Source organism: Daphnia carinata, chromosome 8 (genome assembly GCF_022539665.2).
Source record: "Daphnia carinata strain CSIRO-1 chromosome 8, CSIRO_AGI_Dcar_HiC_V3, whole genome shotgun sequence".
In the NCBI taxonomy this organism is placed as follows: domain Eukaryota; kingdom Metazoa; phylum Arthropoda; class Branchiopoda; order Diplostraca; family Daphniidae; genus Daphnia; species Daphnia carinata.
The window spans coordinates 4,709,267-4,720,801 of NC_081338.1; the positions used below are offsets into that span (position 1 = coordinate 4,709,267).

The 11,535-nt window shown below is 37.4% G+C and overlaps 2 protein-coding genes and 1 long non-coding RNA gene across 4 annotated transcripts in view; 1 reads left to right on the top strand and 2 right to left on the bottom strand.

The window, feature by feature from the left end:
• LOC130704004 (all trans-polyprenyl-diphosphate synthase PDSS2-like) overlaps window positions 1–5,177 on the top strand; it is a 40,437-nt gene extending 35,260 nt beyond the window's left edge. The window contains exon 8 of the mRNA XM_057525474.2: window positions 5,168–5,177. The gene's annotated coding sequence lies outside the window, so the exon portion shown is untranslated. The remainder of the gene's footprint in view (window positions 1–5,167) is intronic.
• Window positions 35–1,379, bottom strand: LOC130704013 (polycomb group RING finger protein 3-like). Its single transcript, XM_057525485.2, has 4 exons — window positions 1,142–1,379; window positions 921–1,073; window positions 715–860; window positions 35–620 (listed from the first exon to the last, which is right to left on the bottom strand). Exons 1-4 carry the CDS (start codon window positions 1,245–1,247, stop codon window positions 348–350), a joined length of 678 nt encoding a protein of 225 aa, XP_057381468.1. The 5' UTR covers window positions 1,248–1,379; the 3' UTR covers window positions 35–347.
• A 3,641-nt stretch (window positions 5,178–8,818) lies between the features above and the next one.
• LOC130704285 (uncharacterized) lies at window positions 8,819–11,409 on the bottom strand. Of its 2 annotated transcripts, XR_009004897.1 has the most exons (5): window positions 11,321–11,409; window positions 9,926–10,004; window positions 9,769–9,867; window positions 9,502–9,705; window positions 8,819–9,441 (listed from the first exon to the last, which is right to left on the bottom strand). It is a non-coding gene; the product is annotated as an uncharacterized LOC130704285 (long non-coding RNA). The 2 variants fall into 2 exon arrangements; XR_009421537.1 differs by lacking the exon at window positions 11,321–11,409 and having other exon boundaries at window positions 9,926–10,139.
• Between the last annotated feature and the right edge of the window lie 126 nt (window positions 11,410–11,535).

The window sequence follows — 11,535 nt, forward strand, 5'->3', positions numbered from 1 at the left end:
AATACATAGGATTTTAATCGGCAAAGAAACTTCGTTTCAGCTGATACCATTTCTGTATTGGCCCCGAAACACAATGTTATCGAACACAACTATACCTGGACTGTACACACCATTTTTCTAGTCGCACCATTCATACCAAGAAAAAAATAGAGATATCAAACAGAATACATCAGGAAATTGGATGGGGTTCTTCCAAATACACCGTTGACAGAATGTAACATCGATGCTACGCAAACTCAGAACAGCAATTTAACAGAAGCATCTGTAAGTTACAATTGTAATGCATTGGTGAATCAAAGAACCATTTGATTCTCCGCACGAGATCGACTTTAGATAAGAATTTTGCTTTACATCAAATCCACCCGTGGTCTGTAGACCAACTTTAGGGGTGCTTCTTTAAACCTCCACCGAGTCAAAATCACAAATTTTAAAGTATGGTCCTTCCCCAGCAGCTCATCATTGCATAGAATATCAACATCTCTATAAGCATCAATGCTATCCAGGAGTTTCAAGGCAATGAATTTTTTAAGATGTGTCACTGTGGCCTGTGATGAGCATCTAAGAAATCTCCGTTCTAACTGTGATAATTGTTTTGCTCCACACTCTAGGCATATGTTCACCTGATGGGAAAATGGAAACATGTAAGAAATGGCTCTCCAAATTAACCACAAGAAGAAAAGGATTGTTGGCCAGGATACAAAAAAAATTATTTACCTGCTCATCAAATCGATGAAAGTCAGTATCATTTACATCACTCTCTGTGGGTTTGTTGGTACCAAGTGGTTCATTATTGGTCAACATGTCTTTTGGACATGTGATTCCACGATTCATGTAAAAGCTTTTCTCACGTTTCATTTCATCTATTAATCATCAATAAAACTTAGTATGAATGAAAACAACAACAAAAAACCAATAGTTACTGTCTTGTAAGTCAGGGACCAATTTATAGACAATATCTTGCATTGTCCGATCAAAACTGATGTACTGAAGGGGGTGGGACTGGTGGATCATGATATTGCAAGAGGGACATGTATTATTTTCTTCCAAGTGCTTGACCAAGCAACTTTTACAAACTGAAAGATAAAAGATATTACTTAGAACCAAAGGGAACCACATAGAAGAAACCGGTAATATCCAATACATGTATGAAGACACTCCGTGACAGTCGTTGCGTCGATGAGGTAACCACTACAGATTTTGCAAATGATGTGGCTATTTAAAGTGCGTAACTTGATTTTTCTTTCCATAATGAGATGTCTGTTCCTCGAATAGTCTATCTACATAAGTACGAGAGTTACGGAAACAATGTCCAAAAGTGTTGCTGTACGTCTCAATCTACATTTCACTGCCAAAAAATGGCCTAACATGGTGAGTTGTCCTAATCAGCGGAAGCGGAATGGTGGAATCTAAAAGGCGGAATTGAGGTAAGCACGTCAATTGTATTTTTGGTCGTCATTATTGCGAATTGTCACAAAAGCCAGATTGTTCCAAGGCAGGGCCCTCTTCTTCCTGCTTCTAGACCAGGTATTTTATGGAAAATTCATTTCATCCTTCAAAAATCCAATCGTTGAATGTTAAGAGTTAAGAATTAATGTAGGTGTAAATGCAAAAGTGAAAGTCCCAATATTTCCATACTCGTGGTTTGATACTGCGACAGCAATATTGAAAGAGAAAATGTCATCTGTTTGACGAATATTTGTCACAGTTTTTCTCATTAGTTATTAGTAATTGAATGAATTTTTAAAGAACCTTGTTAGGCATATAAAGTAAACTGCGTTCTCGTTTTTAGAAGATATTCCAAATCACTATCGAACATTCTACAAAGTTCACAGGATAAAAATTCAATCGCTTACATGAATGTATTGTTCCTCCCCTGCCACAACCACGTTGCTTTTAGCAAGACCCGTAAATGTGTTCATTGACGGTGCTCAATCTCTATGCCTTTTTATCTCAAGGTAAACTTTTTTTTCTTAATTCTTGGAAATTAATGTGTTTCATGTAGAACAAACATTTTGTGCATTAGACTACTGTGAAATATTAGTAGGGTTCTGAGATGACAGCATGCAAGGATGACTATTTTTATTCAATGTGGACATTAATAATATTCCATGTCATCCGATTGGAGAGCGTTTGCCCTTTTGTTTTGCAGCCTTGCTACGATATTTTCCAACAACTTCGTGTCAGGGTGCTGATGATTTCTGGATGCTTTTCCGTAAGCTGTATGTTTGTTTTCCTTAGGTTCCATTGACCTCTTTCGACCGCAACCTGCAAAACATTTTAAATTTATTTCTGCACACACGGATAGCAATCAAGTATCTTAGTGACGCTGAGGTCTCTGACATAGAAAACGTGAAATGAAAATATTTCTGTAAAGAAGCAGACGTACGGTTACAGACAGCATCAAGGGGCAGAGGTAAAGCTTTTGCATAATTTTTGTACCATAAAGGAACAGACTATCGTAAGTTATTGTGTCATACCTGCAAAAGCATTGCAAAATGGTCTTTTCTCTTTGTATGACCATTGTTCCACTTCTTCTATCGAATCAGAATCATTCTGGTTTGCCGTTAGTGGCTGCGACAATGAATTTGAAACGTAAAGACTGATGACCAGCCAGGCCAGTACTACCAAGCTGTAGAACAGCGGTCTCGTCATACCTGCTATACACATCCTGCTGATTATTATTTTAGTTTGGTTATAGTTATTAATGTACAAGTTTTCCGTCTAATCATTTTTTTCTTCTTTTTTTTAAATAATGGTTTTAACAAGGACATATGGTAAACATGCTGCAGCCATGGGGAAAGTTCGTTAATGTAAAAGATGAAAAGCTTTTCATTAATTTAACCTACGATCATTTGCTAAAATGATACAGCCGCTTTGCTGATACAGATCGCCAACCCAGCTTAATTCCCTCAACCAGAAACAATTTTTCATTAAGGTATAGTCTGTCATAACTTACCTGATTCGAAGTTGATTGGTTACAAAAAGGAAAAGTAGGATATGAGCTGAAATCTGGATTCTTTCACTTTCGAAATCAGAATGTCCATCCAAATTGCTAGAAAATGTGTTGGATTCAGTACGGGAAGTAGGTGGTGACGAAAGTCTTGGTTCGTGAATAACCTTCTAAGAGGTATTAGAACAGTTTTTATATGTGTTTTAGGCTCCGCCCTGCCTAGCCGGTTCCCCACTGTTCCACCAAATGTTAATGCCGTTAGCGTGCATTTATGCATTTACATGCCAATAGGTGAGTAGAGTGACAGAAAACTTTCCAGAAAAGTATTCGCCATCAGCTTAAAGTTCTGGCAGCTGGTGACCAAATTGTCGAATTATCATTTCAATTTTCTTGCTTGGTTCATTTTTCCTCTTGGTATTTAGGTTACTTTGTGCACCCCAAACGATTGGCTGGACGTAACCCATACTTCTTATAATGTTTCCTGAGGAACAGTTGTTTTGAGCAGGACTTCAGTTCAACAGTTGCCCTCCGATGATCACTGTGTCCAGATAGCGAAAACTATCCGAATCAGGTTTTTGAATTTTAAAAACAAAATTGAAGGCTATACCTCGTTGTGCCTCAGCCCGGCCCAACGCTCTCACATTTTTCTCTTATTTTAACTATACACAGCCCTTTCCCTTAAAAAAAAGGCGACAGATGCATTGCATCAGAACAACAAAATCGTTCGTGTTCTCACAAAACAATGGCAAACCACTTACTTAAAACTCCATTACTTTATAGTCAGCAGGGTTCTTCAATCACTCACGATCTGTGTAGTGTAACTGTGCGTAAGCTTATGGGCACTTTAGCGTTAAATAGATGCACTAATGACGCCCGTCGCGTTTTATCCGTTTCCCCCATTTACGATTTGCGCATTTTCCCTGATGATGTGCAGTCCAGTGATATGCTGGGATGCATAATGAGCAGTAGACCACTGTAATGGCATATGTAAACCAGAAATGGGGATTTAACCACTGATTGTGATAAGAAGAATGCTGATTTTAAAAAAATAGCAATAGGGAAATGCTTCAGATGCCTAAAACTACAACTGCTTAAAAATACCAAAAAAAAAAAAAAATTATTTTAAAGGGGCTACTACATCAAAGACGGATATGGCCCAACAGTAATGTAAGAGAACTTCAGTTTTCTACATTGTAAAAATACCGTTTATGAATGTAAAAGCAATTAAGCTGGATTTAAATTTAAAATTTTGTCTTTATTTTTTATTGCCATTAGATGGCACTACATTGTTTGTTTTCTTTTCTCTAGATGGAAACACATGGGACGCTGCTTATAGACCGTGGGTATTTTATTATTCTCGAAATTTTATTTTGTTTTATTTGTTTTTTTGTTTTATTAAGACAGCAAAAGGAAGATATAGTCGATAGACGCAATAACAACAATACCGATGTTCATCCTATTCCAATGCAAGGGTAGGGTAGGACAAGAGGAAGGGAAAAACGAATAGAAAAAATGGCAACGTGTTTTCCGAGTTTCAGTTTATGCTGTTGGCGGCTGAAAGTTCGTTTGGTTTGCTCAGACATCGACCTCAGTTAATACCACCGGTAACTAGTTGCAGTGAGTAATATGTAATAAGTACATGGTAATTATCATAATCGAGGTTTTCATGAATCTAGTGAAGGAAGAGAAACAATAGAAAGCCTACACCTACACCATTTTACCTAAACTTGTTTCAAAATCGGATCCATTATGCACGTGTCACAACCAGCCAGCAGAAAATTATACTGAGTTATATTTCTCACATATGGATAAATAGGTTTGAATTTCTGAAATATAATATCTTGGATCACAATCTAAATATGAATTAATTTACAGGCAATAATACAGACATGAAGCTGTTAAATGTGAGATAATTTGTTAATTGAAAACAGTGTTTGTACCTAGTTCATTCTAAAAATGAGTCAGCCGTTTTACTATAGAATTTTTACTTCTTAACACCTAAGAAATATTTCTTTTGATAGGTAATTATGAATTATTCCCATTTACGCTAGATCTTTCTTGTATTTATTTTAGGTATCTGTTTGTGGTTCAACAGAAGTTAAATGGAAAAGCTTTGAAGTGAATCATAAGCTATTAAGTAAAAGAAATTCCGTAATGAGTGGAGGTTGTGCCATTTGCTTTCCTCAAAGGTCTCATGTTTTAACATAACAATATCAGCTAAATTACCTTTTCTTTAATTTTATGAAAGACCTTGGTATGGATACCCATTCAGTTATCGTTTTTACAATGAGTCTCAACGTTGCTATTCTGTCTCTATGGGGTAGGAATTTACAAACATGGTATGATTGACAGTTTGAAAGTAGTATCTTCATTCCTTTTAGAGGTGGGAGACGGGTATGATGAATTCAGGCCTGTTCCCATTGAATAAAGTATTTACTGATATTGATGGAACACATGGCATGTGTCAATGCCGCGATCGTAATCAGCTCGTATTCAAGGAAGACGACAGGTGTCACCGTATCTGTGCCAAGGTATTTTTTTTTTTCTTATCTAGATCTTTTAATGGCAAACGGTATGCTCTTGATGTTCGTCGTATCAAAACACATGCTTACACTTTTTTAAATACATACAAATTGTCATTTATGATATAGGGTCCTTGTGAACGTGGCCAATGGCTTGAGCCGGATACCAACGGCTATGGCACCTACCGCCCCTCGCCTTGCCCGGAGAGCAAGTGTGACTGTCGCCAAATGTGCTGGAATTCAACACCAAGCTCTGAAGGCGGTTGTTCATTACGTGTGAACAACTGATAACAACGAGGTAGCTATTTCAGCGACAACGAGGCACTCTAAGAGGTCGATGTGTTTCTCAATTAGGATCGTCGTTCATCCTTACGTCTTTCCGCCACGTTATGCTATGATAAGAAACCCTTACGACATGATGTACATAAACTATGTGGTGAGTCCGTGGTCGAAATTTGGTATGTATACGCCGTTTGGCATGCAGAAAGAATATGGTGGAGATGATTATGATGACATTCCCAATCTTGATTACTGAACCAGAAAACTTTAGTAGAATCATTCACATGGTTTTGTCTCTTGTATTTCATTAAAAAATTCAACTGCAAATTGTTTTATCTGCTATACGTTACAATAGAAAATTTTTAGTAGATGTAGTTAATGTAAATGTAGTTTCCCCTTGAAAGCTTGAATAGGGATGTATTTTACTCTTCTGCTTATGTGGCAACACAGTATTCAATGTTAATCTTCGAATGTTTGACAGTTTGTCAAGTCGATTTACCAAATTGAGAGGAAGATTGCAAGCAAAATCTGAACGTTTTGTAGTGGCATTGTTCATATTTCGAAGTGTTGGTGACGCATTTCATTTTGATTAGACATTCATGTAAGGGAAACAGCTCAAGCTGGATATTGCCTAGTGATATTTAGCATGTTACATTTCAAGTCCTGCTTGATGGCACACAGGGATGAGGAATTGTTATATAGTACTTGCAGTGTTTTGCAACAAAGATATAAACTGATTATATCTATTTTTTTTTTTTGCAATATGAGATATTACTCTATAGAAGACCACCAAAGAAAGCTGTTGTACAAAAGATATCCAGTAATACTGCAAACAAAGGACAATACTGTAATGGCAAAGTAACACAATTGATACTAGCCACGGATCACCTATCAGCAAGAAAATTGGTAAGATACATAGTTTTATGGTAGTATAATTTCCTGGTGTCAATCTTAACTGACTATTTGACTAGCACGTAAAAACAAATTCCATTTTCGTTTTCCTTGGTTAATTTTGAATCAGAATCATCTATAGTTATCTAGATTTAATGCTATTATTTTTATATAGGAAAAAATTTTAAGCCCGACAATATAAGCCCGAGCTTATTTTTTAACCCAGCTTTTACCGTTTTTTACGTTTTATTCAAAAACTATGAGGCCCACGAGAAAACAATCCTTATATTCGTGATGCCCGTTCAATTCTACATCGAAACCATGTATTTAAAGCGAAATCTAAAATTTTGCCAAAATTGAAAAAGTGAGAAGGCTTATAGCCTTCCCACCAGAAAGTCGGGCTTATTTTGTCGGGCTTATTTAGCCGGGCTTAAAAATTTTTACGGTCAGTGTAGGTAGAGAATTAACTAGAAACGTGACCGGTAGATGGCGATAGCAGTAAAACAGAAAAAATGCCGATATTTTTGGGGGGGTGGGGAGGGTAAAACGGATTGCCATAGATTGCATCAAACTTACCCATTCGGCAACCCAAGTGTGCATATGTTTTTCTTTGATAATTATTTTATTTTGCTACTATGCTTTGTAAACTGCAATTGTGCCCAATATTTTTATCTTTGCATTTTAGGTCTACTCTTAGCCTAAGAGTGGAGTTACTCTGATAATATTCAGTTGCAGTGATAGGATCTTGTCCTCTTACTTAAGGAGTGTTTTGCCTTTTCAGTAATCGAAGGGGCCGCAAAGATTATTGATTTTCTATCAGTGACTGTCAATCTGCCGAAGGTGTTTTCTTGAACAATTTGGTAATTTATTGATGGTTTAGAGATCACAAGTTTATTAAATCAAATATCTTAAATTACAGAGAGGAAACTTCCATGTGACAAGCCCGTACTTTGTTGGAGGTTGATATTTTTTAATTGAAAACTATCATTATCATTAAAAGGATATGGATATTGTGGTCCAACCCTCACTAATGGTATGTCAAAGTGAAGGGCATAGTTAAGTTCCCATTGGAAACATGGTCCAGATCTCCCATGTTACGGTATTTGTTTCGTTCAGAGTAAAGTACAATTAAAAGATTCTCTCAACTTTTCGGTGGCCACATTTTACCTTGATCGTAATTTTCATTTTTCATTCCAGGTTTCATGATGAAAATTTGCAGCTAACCGTAAAAGATGTCCAGCCGTTATATTTCCCTGTTTCAACAATAGAAGACGAAAAGAGATGCAAGATTTTCGAAGAACGCTACTGTCACTTCACCGTTGATATACGGAACGTAAAAGGTTTATATTTTTATAAATTAAAGTGCATATCTGGGCTCCCTTCTTTCTGAGGCCCCGTTTCCCTAAATTTCTAATAAGCCCGTAGGGGGTCATGCCCCTACTGTACGGTATATTTAAAAACAACATATACCGAGGTTTGGAGGGCTCTGGCCGGAAAGGGGACGTGGGGTTCCGCTTAGTCCGATGATGTGTTCACGGAGGGCGACGTGGATGCCCACAAATCCGAACTAAAGGTTAATCGCTCCTGTAAAAATGTTCCAAATCTTCGGCTCTTCTTCCGGCTTCTCTTAGCCAATCATCGGGTAATCTCCCCGGTGGGTCAACAAGGCAGTGTCTCCCCCTGCCTGGGTTGACGGCAACTATTGAAAGGGCTATTGCGCCCTTTTAAAGTTGCAAAAATATTTCTGATGTGCAGAGAATTGACAATAAATTTTTTTTGAAACAAACTTTTTTTGCAAAATTTGCATTCATTATTGACTGTGCACTTTTACAATTATCGTAATTGGCAATTTACTTTTACTTTTAAACAGCTAACAAGTGTGTATCCATTTCTATGACAGTGTATTCTGGGCTTTCCGAGGGATCGAACCTCAGTCAACTGATACGCCAAGCCAGCGTCGTTCCGTTCACCCATGACGGTCCTTACTAACATAAATTGGAATTTGAATGCCTATCTACGTAATACCCAGCAGACAAGGTTATTTAGTACTATCTACTAGTTTCAAGATATCAATTGTAGCTTAATGGTATAGTGTCGGACTGGCATGTCGGTAGTCTTGGGTTCAAACCCCAACTCAGCTATCAGCAAAATACTTATAAATAAATACAAAGTGAAATAATGTTAAAAGTTTTTATTGTCCCTCCTTCCACCCACTATTCCACCACTTTACATACATGACAATACAACTCACAGGTTGGCTGCCACGCCACTAAAACTACAATAGCTACATCGCCATCTGATGGATGGCGATAGAGGGGGACACAATGGTCCGGGCTGATGCAATAGTGGAGACCGTTGTGGAAACGCACATCCCTGGTCTCCACCACACATCGAGAAAAGGGAGGCCCTGTGGTGCGTTGCCTTTTGCCTTACGGCGAATTTTGGGCAGTGGCGACTGCTCCACCCCACGGCACATAGACCATGGGGTAGAGCAGCGCGGCCCGTCCCTATCCAGCTACAAAAAAAAGGGGAGTAAAAAAGGGCGTGGCAGCCAACCTGTTAATTAGCACACTATACATTACATAAAATAACAACGATACCACGAAGACCACGAGGCGAAGACGAGGCGGCGACGGGTGAAGCGATGACAGGCGAAGCGATGACGGGGCGACGGGCAAAGCGATGACGGGACGACGGGCGAAGCCATGACGGGACGATGGGCGAAATGATGACGGGACGACGGCGAAACAATGACGGGCAAGGTGAAGAAGGGCCTTTTTTTACTTAGGCTTGGTAGTCCTATAATAAGATATTAAGTTTGAAAAAAGTAATACTAAAGAAAAAAGAAACTTAAAATACTGAGGCATAGTGGTGTTGAGGTTCACGTCAAAGTGTGGTGACTGGCAAGGTAGAAATAGTGAGAATACTGCTGAATTTGTTGTTTTCAATCGTTTCAACACAGTTGTGAGGAAGATGCTGCACTTCCCATCAACTTACAGACAATAATGAGTTGGCGAAGAATGATCTTTTTTGGCCAGCATTCTTTGCAGTCTTAGTTGCGGGCTAAAATTAAAAGCAGAACCATGGCAATTTAAAACACTGAATGCCAAAATATGAGTCTAATACCTCACTCTTCAACTCAAAATCACACTACTTGAAAGGCTCAGACGAAATGACAAGAAGATTGCATGCCAGCATCCTTTGCAATATTGGTTTGACGAGCTACTTCTCAACAGCAGAAGAATGTCAATGGGATTCTTATTGGAAAATATATGTTTAGTACCTCTTAACGAACAAGAGAAAACTATGATGGATAGTTGATGATAAAATTAAGTAGTAAGTATGCTGATAGTTCACTACACCTGTTACACAAAAAATAATCCAGTAATAAGCTTCACTTGATCAACACAATAAAGGAAAACACTTTTTGACACACCATTTGATTTGATCGAACTTCTACGAGCACAAAATAGTTTGATTTCTGACACTACGGCTGATGAACTTGCATCGCCATCTAGCGGAAATTGAATTTCGTCAGATTTTTAAATAAGCCCGACAAGAAAACTAAGCCCGACTTTTCTTATTTTTTAAATTAATGTTTGAAACCTAGATATTGCCATAACAATACATGATTTGAACTCGCAATTCAACGGTGATGTCGAAATTTCAGTTTGTTTTTACCTGGAAGTTATGGTTTAGGAGTTATTCAAATTCGACGTGGTTGTTATAAAACCCCTTTAGGTAGAGGTTAAAACCACAATTAAACAACAAAAACAAAACGCTGTTTAAAAGGTGGAAGCTACACTTAAGATAAAAATGCTTCAAATGTTTGGAATATTAATGTTCATTTTTTACTTTTTGCAAAGTTGAAAAAAAAAATTACCACAAGTGACCGGATGTAGCCTATATCTCCAGAAATACTGGGCTCACAACAAAACGAATACGATTTTCGTGATCCTCATGAAATTTAAGGTGTGTCTGACCTATTTTAATCTGTTTTTGGCGAAAAGTCCAATTTGGCCAAAATCGCGATTTTCCCTGAACTATAGTTCAGGGAAATTTGCGATTTTTGACGATTTTCGGGTATTTCCTACTGACACATGGATTCGATCCCAAATTTCACGAGGATCACGAAAATATCGGTCTTTTTTTGTTCAGACCAACAGATAGTGAGTTATTTAGCATTTAAAAATCGGATCTTAAACCGGAAGTTGAAATTTCAAAAATTTAAAAAATGAACTATGGTCTCCTTTACAAGGTACACAAGATCTGCATAGTTTCAGTCGTAAACTATAGTAAATTAACATAACATGGCCTTTCAAAGTTCGTAAAGTTCAGTTTCAGGTAGTTAATAGTAATAATAATTAAGTAACGTAAGTAGAATATAGCAAAATAATTATTGTATAGTTACAATTAATCAAATAAAGTTATAAATTAAAAAATTATATATTTATATGGCTAGAATGCGCAAAGTTGTACTTAAAAAATTAAATAGGAATCTGGCCGATAGATGGCCATAGCTGTAAAAAAGGAAAAACGGGGGTAAAACGGATTGCCATATTCCATACGTTTTGTAAAACACAACAAAACTTCTACTATGTGGTAATTCAACATCACTATTTACTAATTTCTTTAAAGACTTAGAGAGAAAGCTTACAAAGCCATGCAAGGACATTACCTGAAATGCAATCCAGAGGTAAAAACAACAAAAAAACCGAAATAACGATACCGTTCAGCCGAAGAAAACTCAGATACACGTTGTCAACGCAAAAACAAAGTAAACAATGAGAATCACATGACAACAAAAAATTCACTTTTCACACGCTAGAGGCTGATGAATCTGCAGCGCCATCTAATGGAAATACTGTTTGGCCAGGAATATCCAGAAGATGT